Here is a 21,039-nt window from a genome sequence, read left to right as displayed (position 1 = left end):
TAAAAACGAGAATGTTATATAATAAGCATAGACTAACAGGGCTGACCGTAGTGGTTAATTAACGAGCCTAGGGTATCATCGTATAATTTTCATGCAATTAAATCACAAAAGCAATTTTTGTTGTATCCAAGATGCGCTAATGGTAGACGAAGAATTGCAGTTAATTAAACTGTCGAAGCATTTAATGCATTGGCCATAGAAGAAGACCGGAAATCGTTACACGAAAGGTAACGAAGGTACTTTATGGTGTCCGCGTCGGGTTCCCTTGAGAAAAAAATTACGTTATTCATTTAAATACGTCAATCAGCTTTTTTATGCCATCGAGAAAGATTTTTATCAAAAAAAATGTGTTGAATTGGTATTTGTTTTTGTATATTTCACGTATAATTATGATCAAAGTTTTGTATGCGAATACGAGCTGCGCATAAATTTCATCATTTTGACCAAATTTGCTGTTAGTATGTTGTGATGACTCAAAACGTGTCCCCTGGGTTACCAGTGATTTTTCTAATTAAACTTCATGCAATCGAAAAAATGGTTGTATACTATATAAAAGAACACAAATGCTTTTCTTCTGGTAACTTAAAAATGAGATCTTGTTTGATATTCCATAATAGCAATCTTAGTGTCTCCTGGGTCACTAATGACAAAAAATGCTCGAAAAGTTTTTATGTTACTTAAAAAAACGCGTTAATTCATGTTCTATCTATCTTAGTGATATGTCAATGCAATCAAATAATCAGAAAAAATAATAAAAACCCAATTTATGAATTACGTTCCTTCAGAAAAATGCGAAATGTACGGAAAATTTTCAGGGTCATCGTAGTTTTCCCAGAGACAACTTTAGTTTGCCAAGAGACATTTTCACTGATTTGGGGCCTGTACTGTACTAAAAATCTAACACAATATGAGCTTTAAGCTCAGAGTGAGTGGCCTAAGCTTTTTCTAAAAGTTACATCGTTATTAACGTCAGGAATGCACTGCAGCATGTCAATTTAGTATCCCAAAATGTTGGGCAGAAAACAATAAATTAAGTTTAAATTCCACTTAGGGTTCGCAATACGGATCCGAAATGTATGTAATAATCCGGATCCCGATCTGGAATATCTGGATCCGCGGATCTTCCCATACACCTCGTATCCATCGTGCAAACCGTAATTCCACTTCCACTCATTAGCGAAGTGATATATCAACAGTTTAAAGTTATTTTGGATTACATAATTAGTAATTGCACTACAAAGGAGAAAAATACTCAGTGTATAGAAAAAAGTCTCCTGAGTCATCATAAATGTATCTTGGGTCACCAGAAAAGTGACCCGGGAGAAGGGTGATACAAGAGACATTTTAAAGGAAAATGAATTAATTTTTACTACCTACGAATATATTTCAATAAACTATGTTGCTATAACATATTAGACCCAGGATAGATCTAATTCGCTTCAAAATATTAATAAAAGGTTAAATTACGTTCGAAATATCAACGGTAAGTTAGTGGACCGACAATTATTACATCCTACCTCTTTTCGTACCCCGGACAAAATGGTCGGCGACTACAAAAGTAACTGCAACGCTCGATGTCACGTGATACTTAGATCGACTGCCTATTGGATTCGCGATGCCGCGTTGTAACCTTGCCTTTGTTGCAATGGTAATGTTTGGTAAGTCAGCAAACTTAGAAATGAGCCATTGTTTTGGGACATGATAATAAATAGAGTTTTGAATGATTCACGGTTAGTTTCACTAGACTTATATTGACCGGGATATAGACCGTGATTACCTTCGGGAGCTCATAAATAAAACAAAGGTAATCACGGTCTATATCCCGGTCAATATAAATCTAATGATAACAATTTTTTTTAAATAAATATATTAATGTTAGCGAACTTTTAGCAGTTAAATTGTAAATTAGATATAAATACCTTTTTAATTAATTGTTAATATGATATATGGTAGAATATACTTTTACACTATTAAGTAAAAACCAAAGCCGATATGCGATTGGGACACGCTCTTTTTGTACGGGACAAAAAAAATCTCCTGGGTCACCAAGAAAAATCGACATATTAAAATAATTCTGTTCGTTTTTAAGTTCTACTTAGATTGACTTTTTGGTTAATTCCTTAGCATTAGAACATAAGTGATAAATTACAAAAACGCACAGATTTGAAAGATATATTTTTTTATTTTATTGGGACACGAGATGACACAAAAAAGTTGATCGACCCAAATATATAAACTCTACAACAAAACAAAAATAACCTTGTAAATTGGTTTAGCAGGTATCTTTTATTTAGCGTTGATTCGAGTAAAAACAACGAATACATAATCCTTTGACGTAAGCCTAGTGATATCTTAGAAGTGACCATTACAATCGCACTAACAAGACAGGACAATGGACGTTGTAGCGGGTCATGTCTCTATACTATTCAATCAGATCCGTTCAGTGACCCGCGTCAAATCGTACCAAGGACAGGTACCCGTAACTAGTCAATTGTTATTCCCAGACTTCGAACCTTTACATAATTGAACGCTCCGTCATTTCATTAATCATAGAAAACAATTACTTCATCTGCAGAAAACCAGTTTTCCAAACTGTCTCATTAGGTTGACATTCTGGCCCATATGCTTATTTACGGTTAGAACCCATAACGAAGTCAATCAGACTTCACCGGTTCACCGTAGATGGTGAGACCTGCGGCACATCTTTGCAGCGCACCTCACTGGATAAGTCACGGTCGGTTCCTGGTAGCCATTTCGTTACTGAATTCTACAAACGAGCATTATATACAAAGCAGGGAGGCCAATTGCACGGCCCGCGACTCAGGCGTCTAATGTAGCAGAACACGACTGTCCTATTGTGTTTATTTCCTTGTACGGTTTTTGATATCATTAACATAAATAGTGTACTGCATCCGACGTTCACATTCGGTGCTGTAGCGATTGAGAACATTACGTATGGCCAGCGCGTCGACGTCTTGTAATGGGACGTCGTCGCACTGCCTAGAGTTGCTGGGTAACGGTAACAAGTTCACCCAAAAGCTTTTTGCTAGTGAAATGGAGGTCGAGTGACTCGCGTGTAGTAACCAATTCCACGATTTCGCGCCTTCAGATATTCCGTTAAAAATTATGCGATTGCAGCGATTTCATGTGGTCGTGTCACTGTTTAGTATCGTCTTGACACGTGTACCGTTGGGTACAGTTGGGTCGGATACTAGTTGTGGTACTATCGCCATTGAAACAAGCGGGTTGCAGGTTGCGGCGCACCCCGGGCGGCGCGCATCGCGATCGTCGACAGTCACGACATTTGGCAAATATTCCCCGGACGTGGCGGGCGCTGCGCCCGCGCCCCGGCCCGCGTGGGTCCGCGCGGCCGCAGCTTGCGCATGCGGCGGTGTGGGAGCGCTTTGCCCTATCGCTTCCTGCTTCCATGATACGATAACCGATAAATACATTGTTCTCGGACTTCAAACTGTGTAACAATGTAGAATTCATTCAATGTTTTAATGCAACACAACTATCAATTAATAAACATTTCTAATGCAACCTTTTAATGAGTCGTAGTAAACAAGGTCGTACAAATATAACGCATACTTGAATTACGACCAATTTATTTCAAACCGTATTTAGACGAGCTTCAGGGCATATCGGGAAATCTCAGGGTTTAAATTACAACTAATAGAAATGATGGTAATATAAATGGCCTATTCTTTCCTCACAAAGCTAGGACCACCCGAGCCGAAGCATTATAATGGATATTGCATTGCGTATCCGTATTATATACCAAATCCAAGCGATAACGTAATTTAAGCCAATGCAGGTTCAAAAATTATATACTTGATTTGAATTGTTTTTAGATGCATTTTTATGTGTTTTTGATGCAAGTAAATGATTGAATATGAATATGAATATGAATAACCTTTTAAGTAACATGTTGAATAAAATAATAGACACGCATGCACTACGTAATATAAGTATATCTATGTTATATTCGTATTTATAACTTTTAAGTTTTTACGATATAAACTCTATCGGAATGGCTTTTTAGGGTTCGCTGTCCGTCTGTCTGTCTGTCACCAGGCTGTATCTCATGAACCGTGATAGCTAGACAGTTGAAATTTTCACAGATGATCTATTTCTGTTGCCGCTATAACAACAAATACTAAAAAGTACGGAACCCTCGGTGGGCGAGTTCGACTCGCACTTGTCCGGTTTTTTATTTTCTAAATAGAATGACAGATAATAACTTGACTTATACTTGACTTAACTTATAAAGACTTGTTTATTTGTATACACACAAGTTTTTTGAACAAAGGTACAGTCCGCAAAAAAGAAACCTCATTATTCCCAAACACATATTGATGCTCATCGATTCTATTCTTATCAAATATAATATTAGAAAGTCTACAAAGAATTTCCAAATTACCTACTATGGCTTTTTATATTTGGTTATATTTATATGACATATGGTACATTTTCTACTGACTGTATATTCTTATATAGTAAATGTTGAATCCGTAAGTCCTAATGTTTATATTTGCTGTCGTAGTACAACAACAATTTATATTTTTTTATTCACCCAGTGTACCTATCGAATGCGCGAGCTATTAACCTCGCCTTTAAATATATATATTTACGATAAAAAATACAATTATGGCTAAGTATTTAAATCCGAAAACGCGGCATTTGCGCTATCTTTTGTGAAAATGCGTTCCCGCAGGTTATTGGGGTCATCTGATCGGGGCCGAGTGCGCATCACGAGAAAATATTGAGTAAGATCGACTTCGATAATACGCTTGTGGGTGGTCACTAAATAAAACGAAAATAAGAAAGGACTGCTTCGATTATGTAAACAGATCAACTCATCAAGTTAATGAGAATAATAAGTTTCGAAGTTATTTTCGTGATTAACATAATTATGCAACTGCTATAAGCGGAAGAGCATGATAATAGTAGTTTATACAATCGTGATATAATGGAGAGCTTTTCAGTCGAGTACCGTGTTAACGCCACGAAGCTTGCTGTGTGGCCTTATTGGGTACGAGATTGAAAAACTTGATTATATCACTATTGTATACAATACTTTTTCTACGAGTCAACAAAAATAATACTTTTAACTAGTAGAATCATATAGGTAAAGAAACCAAAAGTATACAGCTAAAGATACGCGAGCAGCTGCGATACCTTCATACTCGTACGCGCCCCGGCCGCCGGGGCCCGGTGGGTTGGTCAACGACACCTCGTAACTCATGAGGCCCTGGTACTTGCTCCTTGCTAAATTCAATTTTTTTTTCGATTTTGGCCATCCTAGCCTATGAAGACTAAACAAGCAACGCTAAGTGGTTTTCGTAGTCTATAGATGTTGCTATATGAAGGGTGTCACACGCGCGTTTTTGACTTATGAAGCAATATGGTAGTTGACAATTTTTTTATTAATGATATCAGTCGTACTTTATTCGCGAAACACTCCTAACAAAACGATAAGTGATGTCAAGGTCACTTGGCGGTGCGATTCGGGAAATGAATTAGAGATTCACTAGATATGAAATAGTAAAGATATGTGACGTCCCACGGGTAAAGGTTCCTTTGGCGGTTGGCGCTTAGGTACGCTATTATTAACGCCACTCCAATTAATATTGGATGGCGCTGTCGCATAGCGCCGCAATAATTTGCGACGCTATGCGACGTAAGCGCCAGCCGCCATAAGGTACCTTTTGCCGTGGAATGTCACATATCTTTACTATTTCATATCTAGTGAATCTCTAATTCATTTCCCGAGTCGCGCCGTGAGAGCCCATCTTGAAGTATGGACAAAATAAGTAAATTGCGTTTTTGTCGGTGAAATATTGCGTTTATGTATGTATACTGTTGCTCTACACTCCTTTTTTGGAAAAAAATTAAGGAATCGAATCGTACTCTTACTTTTTTTTCTTTTTGGAAGTTAAAAAATAAGTTAAATTTTGAAACTTTCAGGTCCTGTATTTTTGTATTATTTCCATATATCATTTTAATATCCTCATTATTGTGATAGATTGCTCATTTGCTATCTACCTATATTTTACTAGATTTTGTTATAAAATTCAACACGTGCCATCAACTCATCATCCCTATTAGACGGTGAAGTAAATTGCATGAGATCTCGAGTATTGAATTCTATTTAAAGGTTGGTAATTAATATTTTTCAACTCCTGGTCACCGATTAAATTTTATCGTGTATTGTTGCCATACATTTTTTTTTTATAAAATGTAAGTGTGTAATTACTTTTTTCCTTTTTTGGAAGTTTGAAAAAAAAAACTTAAATTTTGAAACTTTGAGGGCTCGTATTTTTTTATTTTTCCTATTTTTATAGGTGTCCAGTTTATTGTGATAAATTGCTCATTTTCTATCTATTTAACTAGATTTAGTTATAAAATTTATTTGAGCTATAGTTTTGTTTCTTCCTCTTGAACGCGGCGAGCTGTGATTGGCCAATTTAATTATAGTTAAATCATAAATTATTTATTTGCATGAATAGGGTCAGATTACATTGATAGGGTTAGTTGACTAATAACAGTATGGTAATAAATATTATAGTTGAGTTGGAAGCCCATACATGAAAAGTACCCAATTACAGTTTGGTATACGAAATCTTAATTCAAGTTTGCAGTCGACGAGTAAAAAAAAAAAATAATGAATTTTCCTTTCGATTTCCAATTTCTACACCTATGTATATACTACGTAGTTGAAATATATGACGTGTTAATATTAGTAATTTATTATTAATTAATGTGAAATTAAAGGGACCCTCTGACTATCAGTCCGCCGGACGATATCGGCCTGTCAGTTAGAACAAAAAATTGACAGTTCCGAACAACTGACAGGCCGATATCGTCCGGCGGACTGATAGTTAGTAGGCCCGTTAAGACAATAAGCCGATGAAGGAAACAAAATAGATACAGTCAGCATCAAGATTAGTAGCGGATGAAACAAAACGCCAAATAGGGATATATCTCTACAGTTCCCGTTGAAAAGTATATTTCAGTCTAATATATTGTTCTACATATAGAGATATACTTATTTTTGTTAAGTTATGACATACTTTTGAAGCGTAGTCTGATCCGTTACTTTTGATGCTGACTATACACCCATATTGAATCAATGACATTGAAAACAAATGCATTGCTCGAAATAAGACTCCTCAAATCATTTTGTGATTATCATGAATTAAGTAGTCAGCTAATACTTAGACGTCTGAACAAAAACGCGTCGATTGTATAGTATACCATGCGGTTAGGTTAACATCTTGGGAAAGTTCACACCAATAAAAAATATACAACTCTATACCTGACGCTAACCCGCGTGAAACATTGTTACAGATCGGCGAACTATAATAATAAAACGGGAGAATGCGTATTGTCTGATATGGACCGCATCACATTGGCTGGCACTAACTCTTTCCAACAGAACGAAGGTAATTTTTGTTTATTTTTCCTGTGCTCGTAATTATAGCCTCCGAAAGCAATTCGAGTAATATTAAATTCTTTCTATTTTACAGACATCGATTACTTAGAAAATAACTGCGTTGAAGAACCAACCAAACTTTGCGAATTCAAAAAGATGGGTGGACGCATTTTGAAAACTGTAGATTCCGTGTACCAAGATGTTCAAACTGTGGAGGAATGCAGAGAGCTTTGCCTCAATTCACCTTTCCGCTGCCATTCTTACGACCACGGGGACACTGGGGATCATGTGTGCCGCCTTTCACATCACTCCCGTGCCACTCTTGCAGATATCCAGGTAGTGTTTAAATAAGTTCCTAGTATATGTTTAGTTATGTCTTTTTAAATAGCACTAACTGCATGTAGGACACAAATAATGTACATGTGTTATTCCTTTTTAGGATCCCTATTTGGAAGTTCCCGAGGCTGCAACATACGAACTGTCCTCCTGTTATAACGTTTCTATTGACTGCCGTGCCGGTGACATGGTGGCCCGAATTCAAACATCCAAATTGTTCGATGGCAAAATATATGCAAAGGGAAGTCCTAACTCCTGCGTTGTTGACGTTAAACAAAGTCTCGAGTTTGAATTACATATGGGATACAACAACATTGAATGTAACGTTAAGCAAAACGGTTTGGGCAGGTAATATAAATACATAATACATTTTGCACTATTTTCTAAAAAAAAATTTGGCAAAATAGAGTTGTAGTAACAATTACGTTTGACCGTTGCAGATACTTGAACGATGTTGTAATTCAGCATCACGACACTATCGTCACATCATCCGATCTTGGTCTTGCTGTAACATGCCAATACGATCTTACCAATAAGACCGTAGCTAACGAAGTCGATCTCGGAATCACTGGCGATATTCAGACAGGACTCTCGGAGGAAGTGATCGTCGACTCACCCAACGTAGCCATGAGAATTACGGACAGGAGCGGAGACGACATCATTGCTTCCGCTGAAGTCGGTGACCCCTTGGTAAGCACAGTATATTCGTGCATAAAGTGACGTGAAACTCGAAATCTCTTTTTATAAGCAAACTAGAAAAAACGTGCCTTTTTTTTAATTTTGAACCCCCAACGGAAAAAGAGAGGTGTTATATGTTTGACGCCAATGTCTGTCTGTCTGTGTGTGTGGCATCGTAGCTCCAACGGATGGACCGATTTCAATACGGTATTTTTTTACGTGAAAGCCAATTTCCTTGCGGTGTCTGTATCTGTGTTTGATAGAAATCGGTCCAGCAGTTTTAAAGAGTATCACATCTTTTTTCCAAAATGATGTAAAGTATTTTTGGCATATAGCGTAGGGGTTTTTTTTATTTTATAGTTATATCCTAACATGCATTGATCAAATCTCATATGATTCACCTACAACCCTATTTTATTAAGGCAGCAGTGGTGACTTTTTTTACGAAAATAAGGACTAATGACTTTAAACGGCTAACTTTTACTTACTTTATACTTATATTTATATTGTTTCTTGTGTTTATAGGCCCTACGATTCGAAATCATGGATCCGAATTCACCTTTCGAAATTTTCGTGCGAGAACTTGTTGCCATGGATGGTGTCGACTCTAGCGAAATCACTCTCATCGACAGCGACGGATGCCCAACAGATCACTTTATCATGGGACCTGTATTCAAATCATCTATGAGCGGAAAGGTGAGACATAAAGAATATACGTACAAGACATTACGAGCAGTCAAGCAGATATATATGTTTCAATCATTTTTTTTGACCATCTAATTCGTTCCTTTTATATTGCAGATGTTATTATCACACTTTGATGCATTCAAATTCCCATCATCAGAAGTGGTTCAGTTCCGGGCCTTGGTGACGCCTTGCATGCCTACTTGTGAACCTGTGCAGTGCGACGGCGGCCCGAATGAGCTCCGCTCCGTGACGTCTTACGGACGAAGGAAGAGGCGTTCGACTCCTGCTGCTCCTACCGATGACATGCTTCTCGTGCAAACTATTCAAATTACCGACAAGTTTGGATTTGACAAACAACGTGCGAAGAACATTACCGAAGACTCTGTTTTCGTTAGAGAGACTGAAATGACCTGTGTTAACGCGGCAGGCGCTATGCTGGCTGCTGCTGCTTTCCTGGCCGCACAACTGGTAGTTCTTGCAGCGTGGACCTGCAGTTGGCAACGACGACGCGCGGCCGCTAAAGCCGCGGAATTACTTCCCGGACCCAATGCTCCTTCAGCTCTCTGCAAAGTCTACGATGCCAGTTTCTCTCGTGCTCATCAGAGGCACTTCTGAGTCCATGTAGACACGTCGACGTGATCAACGTTCGCAATAGTAGTATATGTTAGTTTTAAACCTCCGACGAGTTTTACCTCATAAAGGCCTTCCCCATTTCTTCATAATGGTGTTGATCTTTATGGAGTGCGGAACGACGACAGAGGTTAGTTAATGGTAGTGTCCAAGCACGTCAGCGCCGTGAGCTACGTACGGGCGAGCGGCGAAGACGCGCGCGACGCCGAGACAGGGACGACCAGAGGAGCGTGCGCGACTGTGGATGGATGCATGGAATGTTAGGAACGGAGCGATCTGTCAGCCCGTAGAGTGCATGGATGTATGCTTTTGGACGCTCGCTTGTCCCCGTCTCCGCTGTCGAAGATGGGACCGCGGCCGTGAGTCGTTATCGAGATCACGTCGCTCATTCGTTCACTTTACGCTCGGCCATTCACTTGCGAAAGTCCGATAACGTATTGTACCATATTTTTTTATAAAAAGTAGCGTAAGTCTGATTCTAATGATAGTGATAAGTAAAAAGTAACATTTTTGTACCTTTTAAGTAGATAACCGAACGTGCGACCTAAGTCAAGAGACGATGGATTGACGGCCGTCCCGACATCGTAATTTATTCAATTTAGCGTAGTTTCTTTTTTACTTTATTTATGTCTGAGAATGCAATTATAGCTATTTAATAAATTCCTAATATAAATGAAATGCGTAAATGAACATGAAGTGCTATTTTTTACGAATAAGCCGACTTATATCTATATAACTAGTGCCTTGGCAGTGAAACGATTTCAATGGTAGCAATAATGATATGTAATACACCGACTCATCCGGCTAAATCAATTTTACCTACAAATAAATACTACAATGGAAATACTTTTGTTTTTATTTTCACATGTTCCTAGGTCCGGACCGGAGTTTTATCTTGCTCAATCAATAATCAAGAACCTGTTAATGTTGGATATAATAACTGTAATTGGCGAAGCACAAGTGCAAATTCATTGGCGTCCTGCTGACTAACCGCAGAGACTCGGGGTTGAATTTAAATTAAGGCATTGTCTTAAGTGCTTTACCATGTTAAGTGGCTAAGATGAGGTCATTGGCATTCACATTCATGGACAGATGTTTTCTCTCATTTTAATGCAGGGTTCAGGTAATTCATTGTACTCGTATTTTTATAACATTTACAGTACCAATTTATACTAAACATAAATACTAGTAAGTACAGACCGCTAGCGGCTTGGCTTTTTAATTGAAACCTGGGGTGAATTCTGGGGTGTACATTGGGAGTCCTATTTATTTTGATGGATTGCAATATAACAACAGGTAAAGCTCTTTTAAAATCCAATAAAGAAATCGATATTTCGGAATTTGACATGTACAATGAGGTTTATTAACACATACCTGGGACAATTAATTGCAAGCGCAGCAGCAATTTAGGTAGGTATACCTATATATATAGCATGTGCAATGTGCATTCAGGGCTGAAACGCATACTTTACAACTGAATAAAAATACGAACAACTAAAAATGGTGGTTAATAATTACTCCAAATAGTTTGTCTTAATTTTAAAAAATACTATATGAATACTACGGTTAACATTTACAATTAGCAACAAGAATAATTTTATAAAATATTCAGAGGCGGAATTAATAACAAATTTTCTTTCTTATAATACCGCAATAACTAAAAATAAATAAATCTATCTCATAATATTGTCTTCGGTTACCGCGATAGTTACTCATGAAATAAAACTATGAAAACGGATTATATCGCGTATATTGAATCTATAATACATCCCGACGTTTCGAACTCTTTACAGCGTTCGTGGTCAACGGGTGACTGAGGAAAAATTACAAAGTGCAAAAATACCCACATACTAAAATAATGAACAATCATAGACTACAAACTTTAAGGCTGGTTGTACATGCAAAATCGGTTCATAAGGCTAGTTATACACTACAATTATTTTCAAGTAAAGATATATATATATACGCGATAACGCGTCGGGATGTATTATAAATTCCATATACGCGATATAATCCGTTTTCATAGTTTTATTTCATAAATCTATCTCACTTCAACAATACATAAATAAAGTTTGCAGTACCTAGTAAGCTAGTAACTATGGTAAATAGCAAATACTTCGGTGGTCCGACTAATCAGGTAAAATAAAAACGCACGCACTCGCTCTTAAAAGTTGAACCTAATTTGACAAGCCGGCGTAAAGTTCAGAAGCGAACTTAAGTAAATGCAGTCCGAAAATTCTTGGCAATTTATTAGCCCAGCGGTAATAAATAAAATAAAAATAAATAAAAATGTTATTTATTTAGGTATCAACCCATTACATTAAATTTATACATGCTAATCAATATTAAATTTAACTATTCTAAAACTAAACTAAAATTAAATAATCTAACACTAATTAAATAGTTGCAGCGGAGGCCTTGGTCATACAGTAGCAGGTTGCGTACACTACGCTAACAATGCTGTTCGTCGATTCGCTCACTCTCCTGACAAACGACCAGTGCCTTTTACGCATTATAGCGTAAAAGTCATCTACTCTGTTCACGGCGAACATGCCAGATGCACTACACCATCAATAACATAATTGTGTAAAGCATGAGGCGCCTTGATAAATATAGCATTATCAGTTAGGATTAGGATGGATACAGCAGGATGACGGATTTATTTGGTTCAACATGAGCAGATGACAGGACGTTCCCACTCGTAATAATTCTCGTAGTAACACGACTGAATCGAGCATTGTGATGGCATATTTGCAAATAATAGTTTTAGATCTTTCAAATATTATAAATATAATGATCAAAACTTGCTACAAACCCCGAATCGTCAAGATGTTTATCTAACCCCATAGCCTGTTTGTACAAATTACTACAATAAATATAGTTCTGATTTACTGATTCCTTGTCTATTAAGGTATTAAAGATACTTTAAAACATAGTTTTCCTCATAGTATCAAATCTCTTGCATTGGTCCATATGGATTGATCATCCTGTATGTATCTTATACTATTACATTACTATATTAGAAGCGGAGGCTGCTTGCATGCCTTAAAGGTCATAAATTACCTTTACACTTTCTTGTGGAATACTTGAGCCATATTAGGCAGGCTGGGCAGACATCAAAGAGATGAAATCTTTTGGTAAGGTTCGCTAGCCACTATCACGTGTGAAGGGGCACGCCTCACGTCGACATTCGTGCTCGAGATTAAATCGGCGTCCGCCGGCGGCACGCGACACCAGCACGTGTCGCTCTTGCAAAATAAACCATTAGCAAGTGACGCAGAGACCGCATTGTTTTGAGCCGAAAGTGATTTTGAGATTAACCGCAGAGGCAAAATGTTAAATCCTAAAAACTAAGCTCTGCCGTTGACAGGGTAAATCAGGGCTTTGCCTCAAGTTTAAGCCACAATGCAACCGCTTCCTATTTAAGCTTAAGCGAGTAGGTCTGTGAAGACTGTGAAGAGTTACAAACATATTAAACGATATGACGTTCACGTTTTCAAGTTTTATGTCCAACGACATAAAACTTCTCATATTGATATCCACAACAACCCGTCGTGTTCTACTTACCCTCGTCCATCGTCGGACTACGAGAACAACGGTTGATTTGATGATTGAGTTTGACTACGGGAAAGTATTTGCAGATATGGCTGAGTCGATCAATTTGTATTACAATGAGTAAATAAAAATGAAATAGACGTCATATACTAAAGAAAAAGCGACCAAGCCCTTTAGGCTTCCGGCCAAGGCCACTGGGTGACTTGGTCACTATTTCTTTAGTAGGTATATGACATATCTTTTTCAGTCCACGGCGCACTTGCAAGTTTAAAATTTAATCTCGGCGCCCCAGGCTAGTTATTCGAAATAGATACGTGACATGGTGAGGAGGATTGCCTCACGGCACGGCCCTCTTTAGTGTCTACGGCGCACCAGGGCGCTGCGGCGCACAGTTTTATAGTACCTAGTGCATAAATCAAAAACACAAATCAAAATATTTAATAAAATAATTTAATTTGGTTGTAAAAGTTAATTAAACCTAGATTTGGTACTTATTACTTTTTATACGGGAGCCACTGCGAAACTATCTCGTATGCATTTTAAAACGCTGTCGAATATCGTAAAAGATGTATAAGGGTAAACCCACCAGTGAATGAACAAATTCACGTTTTTTGTTTAAAATAAGAAATATAGCAATTTATACCACTTGTCGTATTTTTTTTCTTATAAACAACTTTATTTCCTATGCAATGGCATCCCGTGATAAATTTATTTTCAACCAGTTTGAATGTGACTGGCGTTTGAAGTTTACGTGTTTCTGGTTTTGAAGTTTTGTATGGAAAAATTAGAACCCAGATAAGAACAGTGTACGTTTGGAGCAACATATGAAGTGCTTATTTAATGTTTACCTGTACAAAGTTTAGTTATTTGGATAGATTAAGAGTTAAACCTTCTATAAATGTTGGCGTATTATGCGATTATGTCTTTATTTTTTAGTGATCCATTACTGGCTTATCAAATGTTCTGAAACCAGTAAATGAACAGTGTGTTCATTCACTGGTGTCGTCTAGATTTCATTTTTTTTCTAAATTTATATGTAAACGAAATGGTATTGAGTTTGTTTTTTGTGATTCTGTATAGAAAACGATTCTGATTCATTCAGCCAGTATTGGAACAAACCAAATTTCTAGATTTTTCATAGTCCATTTACTAGATTTTTCATGCCTATGTATGAACAGTACAAAATTTGGCTTGTTCATTCATTCGGTTTCTACTAATTCTATGTATGAACAATGTAACCAGGAACAACGGAATGAAAAGTCTATTATTTTAAGCATTATTTGCTGAGCACGAGTTTTGTGTTAAAAATGTCTTTTTAACGCTGATTAAAAAGATCGAAATTATGTTCATTCACTGGATTTTGCGGTGTTCATTCACTAGTTTTCGTGTTCATTCCTTAGGTTTTTGGGTACTTTTTGATAAATAATATTATAACTCAAAAACAATGAAAGTAATAAAAAATCGCAGAAATTACTTTCTTAATTATTAAATGAGGATTTGTTAAATTGCAATTAATTATTCAAATTATTAATGAATGCTGAGAAATGATTTTTCAAACTTGGATGCTTAAGTGTTCATTCACTGGAGGTCTTACCCTACAGAAACGCTAATCATAGACGATACTGCAACCATTGTATGCAGTGCATTGTAATTTAAAACCATTGTAATGAGGCATCAAGTCTTGAGCATAAGCGGCGCCCCACGTATGTATATATAAACTACGATAAAAATAATTTTCTTGCTTTTTTAGACAGGGCAGTACGATATCTCAAAGTATTACATACCTGTATTTCTTGCAACCGTTGGGTTACTTGTCGCCAATAAACCGGTAGTGTTTTTCAATGGTCCATAAAACCAAAATGTTCTATACAACATTGTTGGAAAGATAAAGTCGTTTACAATAATATGAAATATTCATAAAATAACGCACTGTGCAGCTACCGAGAATTGCGAGTAGGCACACGCTGCCGTAGCGGCGAACAAATAAACCGAGCTGCATAATCGAAGATTGACAGGCATCTGTCACGGGGCATCAGATTCTTGAAATAGATGTAACGTGGAATTCAATTTGATTCCAAAGTTAAACAGAATAATGCTCTCGGCTTAACAGGTTCTTAGGCGATCGTGGAGGGTCGATCAGCATCAGATTCTTGAAACAATCCTGGATCTACTTATTCAACGAATACACGTATCTGAAGATTTTATCTAGCGTTCGGCATCGCGACACAGATGAAACATTGCGCGCAGGCTCGGTTCTCATGAAATATGTAATCTGATTAAGTATTACAATAAATGAGTCACGCTGGAAACTTAAAAGCGCATTAAATGAACAATAAATAGAATGAAAGAAGCAGTACACATTACAAAATGCCTGTTTTATTGATATGAATGACTAAGGGTTACTTATATATTAGCGGTTCCAGCTTTAAATGTCGCTATTGTTATGGCAAACGACCATTAACGAAGCCTTTTAAACATAAACTGGCACACTTTCGCTGTAAAAAAGAAAGTAAAAGTAAAGTAATAAAGCTGTTCTAAAAGCATAGGTACCTACTCTAAAAAGTAAAAAACATAAAGAATACATTTTATAAAATAAAAAAACAGTCCTCGCCTCTGAGGTAGTTCTTACGACAGTTTTAGTATTTACAACTAGTAAAAATGGGTTCTTATTTAATAGGAATCTATTTACCTTGTACCGGTATTATTTAAAAGCTTGCATTCAACAACAACCAATCAGTTCGATATTAGGCCAGGAAATAAATGCCCAAAAAAGGTATAGAGGGAAATGCTTGGAACACAATTTTTGACTTCGTAACTTTGTTTGGACTAGTTAGGAGGTGAACATATTAAAAGTCCCCGGCCGTAACCTTGGTGCTGGGGGGGAGAAGGGGTTTGAAGGTCCCATTTTTCGGTTTTTCGATTATATCTCGGAAACTATGCGTCTGAACGACTTGGCCACTTATACAAAATGAAAAGAGATTTAATTTGTTACAAGTTTGATTCAGTGAAGTTTTTCGATATCTTGTATAGTTTGTGAGATATCCGCTCTTGAAGGTTTATTTAGGGCTCTCATTTTTATCTTGATTATCTACATCAGTGAAGCTGCTAGGCCGGGTTTGGACGCGTTTTCGTATAAATCGGGGGTGCTGAATTCATTTATGGTATCAACATTGACACCATTCCTAAGTAAGAAAAAAATTAAAAAAATGATTTTTTATAAAACTCCTCTTTACGCTTCAACCGCCGAACCGATTTCGTTGAAATTGGTATAGAGATGGTTTGAGTTAAAAAAAAGTTATTTGTATAAAGTTTATATGTTTTTGGCACGTGCAAGCGTGTGGTCGAGTTCGTAACGTAAAAACTTGCGATGTTTACGCCGCGTATAAGCACTCGCAAAAACCGCCTGCAGGCCTCATGGGTATGTCGTAGACCATGGTTGGTAGTTAGTATCGACCTCATCGGCGCACAAGGACTTATACCTACATGAAGATCTCGGTACTTTTTTAACTTCGAAAAACGGGCCATATGACTGACTCTCATCTGACACATACCTATCACTGAAAGTTATCTCATCTCCATAAACATACCGCGCCCGCTGCAGCAGCTTTAAATATGTAGTACACAATTTCCCGCTATCAAAAAAAGTTGTTATTGGTCAATAAAAGTTTCGATTGGGTAAATATTAGATTGTTAACCAAGGGTGGAAAGTGAACCACATCACCCGAGATATTTTGGCGGTCGAACGAAGTGAGAGCGCCAATAGTTTGAGGGGAGATGGTTACTTTTACCAGAGTTAAACACTCTATTTATTTTACTTTTCATTTCGACTATAAGGAAAGTCAAACAATAAAATATTTTGACTGTTAAGAGAATAGGGAGTATTACTGCAATGTTCTGCCGCCAGAGTGCAGCACTAGTGCAAATACTAAACCATAGAGTAACTTATACCTACTTGGACTTAAACAGTTTTTTGACAAGTTTTCACTATGACATTGATGCATATGCATTGGTTTGTCTACAGGTGGGCCTACCACGAAACGTGAAAATAGAAATTTCGTTATCTGCCATTCTATCGATCGAATAGGCAAGACGGCAAGAGAGGCAGAAACCGAACTTTCGATTTTCGTGTTTCGCGGTAGGCCCTGTGATTGTGCTAGTGACGCCCTCTACGCAGAGTTTTGCGTCACATTTCCTATTAGGGACTGGAATTGGCGCCATTTACAAATTTTGGATTTTCTAGATAGGAAAAAATTATATAATCATAGACAATCCGATCTTAAATTGGGATGTGTCTGAACGTAAGGTAATTATAATATTTTAAACTATGGAGGGTAAAGAGAGGTATTTTAAACGTTCATCGTCTTTATATTGATTTATTATTAACAAATATTTATATTTATTTCATACATTTAAATATTAATAAATACAAGTAGTATAGGTACCTATATATATATTTGATAATGCAATGCAATAGGGGATATTACAGCAAAAGCAGTAAGGGGATTTTAAAGCATAGAGTAACTTATACATAACCTTTACTTAACAGGTTTCTGAGAAGTTTTCAGAGATAATAAAATTGATGCATCAAGGCGGTTTGTTTACAGAGGACCAACCGGGAAACGTGAATCCGAAATTTCGCTATCTGCCTCTTTATCGCTCGAATATGCAAGAGTGACAGAGATGTTAGATAACGAACTTTCGATTTTCTTGTTTCGCGATAGAACCTCAGATTGTGGTAGTGGCGCCCCCTACGCAGAGTTTCGCGTAATATTCCCATTGATATTTAATTTCGATAATAATTGGTCTGTGCGGAAAATGCAGAAGCAAATATGAGAGCTTTCAACTGAATAATATGGCTTATATAGCTGTTAGCCGTTGCTCGAAGTACAAATAAAAAAAGAACGGCCAAGTGCGAGTCGGACTCGCGCACCGAAGGTTCCGTACATTACACAATTTAAACAATGTATTTTATATGTGATACGTGAGTGAAAGGTAAATTGCGGTTTACGATTTATGACGTATTAAAAAAAACTACTTACTAGATCTCGTTCAAATCAATTTTCGGTGGAAGTTTGCATGGTAATGTACATCATATTTTTTTTTAGATTTATCATTCTCTTATTTTAGAAGTTACAGGGGGGGGGGACACATTTTACCACTTTGGAAGTGTCTCTCGCGCAAACTATTCAGTTTAGAAAAAAATGATATTACAAACCTCAATATAATTTTTGAAAACCTATCCATAGATACCCCACACGTATGGGTTTGATAAAAAAAAATTTGAGTTTCAGTTCAAAGTATGGGGACCCCCAAAATTTATTGTTTTTTTTTATGTTTTTGTGTAAAAATCTTAATGCGGTTCACAGAATACATCTACTTACCAAGTTTCAACAGTATAGTTCTTATAGTTTCGGAAAAAAGTGGCTGTGACATACCGACGGACAGACAAGACAGACAGACATCCAATCCATAAGGGTTCCGTTTTTTGCCATTTGGCTACGGAACCCTAAAAATGCTATCCACCCTAGGGTGGGAAATGTCATGCCAAATAACAGCCTATGAAAGGTGAACTTTACGAACATTCCGCAGCTTTACAATATATTTGACGTTGTCAACGTGCGCTCAACTGGACTCGCTCGCGGCATAATTCCAATGGGGGTCATTTTTAGGGTTCCGTACCCAAAGGGTAAAAACGGAACCCTATTACTATAAGACTCCGCTGTCCGTCTGTCTGTCACCAGGCTGTATCTCATGAACCGCGATAGCTAGACAGTTGAAATTTTTACAGATGATGTATTTCTGTTGCAGCTATAACAATACTAAAAAGTACGGAACCCTCTGTGCGCGAGTCCGACTCGCACTTGGCCGGTTTTTTTTTGAGCTCTTGTCAGACTTCTGTAGTTATTCTAGTTCGTTGGTTATACACTTTTATTTGTTATTACATGTTGCTTTTCGAAAGATAGACTGCTGTTTCCACTTCGCCGCGCAACTGGCGCTTTGGTGGCGAAGCATTTTGAAAATCATATCATTTTGGAACTTGGTACGGTATAACATTTTATGGTCCGCACAATACTGCGCAGGTAAATTTCGAGCGTTCTAACACTAGAAGAGAAAGGAGCAAATAATTTGAATTATATCACTAGTTTTTGTACACGGCGCTTTTAGTCGCACAATGGTAATAACAATTGACAACGGACAGCGAGCGGTGTATGACCTTAGATTGATTAATTAAAATGGAATTGCCTGAAATATTTCACTCATAAAATTTGGAATATAGGGAATATTTCGAATATTAAAGCGTTAGGTGGTAGGGTTTCTAGGTATTCATATAATTTTTTTAAACACAAATTATAGGCAGCGAACTCTATATGGTAAGTAATTAGAGTTGTTGAAGCCCACTCTGCATCATGTAAAACATAAATAGTCTAACTATACTATACTTTACAAACCACAACCATTACACAGGAACAAATTATCTGTGCTCATTCCAGAAAATGAATATCTTGCCAGGGTGCGAACCAAGGACCAACAGCTTCGTAGGCAAAGTCATTACCAATTCGGTTAAATTATAAAAACAGAGCATTGGGTTGACCAAATAAAACGGTAAATACAATTTTATGTGACAACTATTTATAGGTACGTGCTAAGGCATCATCAATTAAACAAACATATACATATATATGAAGCAAGTGCCTACATTCTTAAGACGTCAACAAAAACAAATAGCAAAAAAATGTCAAGCTTTTGATCAACTAACCTTAGTTGATGAAATACAGTTAAGTTTAAGCGCAGTCTTATTGAATTATCAATAGTCTCAATCAAAAAGATCAAATCAAACCAAAATAAACAAAAAATGTTCCAAATCAAGTTTATAAACAGGTACCTATTAATAAAATGATAATTAATCGCGAGCACAAAGTCATCGCTTTGAGAACGATGAACAGATAAGAATTTTTAATACGACGCCTCTTTAATTACCTACAAATGAACCGGTCCCACGGAGTGGACGGCGTCGCCTGCAGACAATAGCGCTATAAGCTAATTATTAATAGGCTTCCATCGACCGCTTTATGTCTCTATCTGTGCAAGGGGGACGCACGGTACTAGACGGACAAACAAGTAAAAAACAGTAGCGACTTACAGTTACATCGACGTGCTAATTCTTGATTTTGGCAGATAAAAAAAATACGGTCGAATTGACACTTACTTTTTTCAGTCGGTTAAAAAGAAGCAAAACCAGAAAATAAGAAAAGTATTCTATATTGATTTATTTTCAAACCAAATGAATAAGAATGTTCAATACCTAAATAATGTATTGGAAATATATCGTAATAGTTATTTACGATACAAGTGCGGAAATTCGGAAATCCGCCACGAGTGGTGATAAATTAAAATACGACCGAAGGGAGTGTTTTAAATCGACACGAGTTGCGAACTACCTATTCGCATGTGTATCGTACAACGTTTTACAGTACATATGGCCCTTTAAATTTTCGATATAGGCACGGAAAGTGCTTAGGTCTGGTTTGTAAATAGGGATGTACCCAGTGTCTTCTGTGTTTTATGACTCGATTGTACAAAAACCAAACTGAAAGTATCACCGCAGCGTTCTGAATAAGTTCCGTTTCCATTTTATCGACAAATAGGAACTGTTTTCGTTTTCACCTTAACGTTCGAATGTGAAATGAACGCGAGACGGAATTAACGGCTTTTAC

General features: G+C 37.1%; 2 protein-coding genes and 1 long non-coding RNA gene across 5 annotated transcripts in view; 2 read left to right on the top strand and 1 right to left on the bottom strand.

Annotated features, from left to right (window-relative positions):
* The window catches only part of LOC134750756 (uncharacterized), an 88,641-nt gene extending 78,026 nt beyond the window's left edge, over window positions 1–10,615 (top strand). The window contains exons 7-12 of the mRNA XM_063686001.1: window positions 7,354–7,448; window positions 7,533–7,774; window positions 7,878–8,122; window positions 8,215–8,464; window positions 8,978–9,148; window positions 9,254–10,615. Coding sequence (XP_063542071.1) covers window positions 7,354–7,448; window positions 7,533–7,774; window positions 7,878–8,122; window positions 8,215–8,464; window positions 8,978–9,148; window positions 9,254–9,754 — 1,504 coding nt within the window. The 3' untranslated portion in view covers window positions 9,755–10,615. The remainder of the gene's footprint in view (window positions 1–7,353; window positions 7,449–7,532; window positions 7,775–7,877; window positions 8,123–8,214; window positions 8,465–8,977; window positions 9,149–9,253) is intronic.
* The window catches only part of LOC134751423 (uncharacterized), a 292,528-nt gene that overhangs the window by 125,585 nt on the left and 145,904 nt on the right, over window positions 1–21,039 (top strand). The gene's annotated exons all lie outside the window — the stretch shown is intronic.
* Window positions 1–21,039, bottom strand: part of LOC134750903 (autophagy-related protein 16-1) — a 348,791-nt gene that overhangs the window by 297,944 nt on the left and 29,808 nt on the right. The window lies entirely within an intron of this gene.

The sequence above is a fragment of the Cydia strobilella genome, chromosome 2 (genome assembly GCF_947568885.1).
Source record: "Cydia strobilella chromosome 2, ilCydStro3.1, whole genome shotgun sequence".
Taxonomy (NCBI): Eukaryota; Metazoa; Arthropoda; class Insecta; order Lepidoptera; family Tortricidae; genus Cydia; species Cydia strobilella.
Note: the sequence above shows the minus strand (reverse complement) of the source record. Positions and strands in the feature narration are given on the sequence as shown.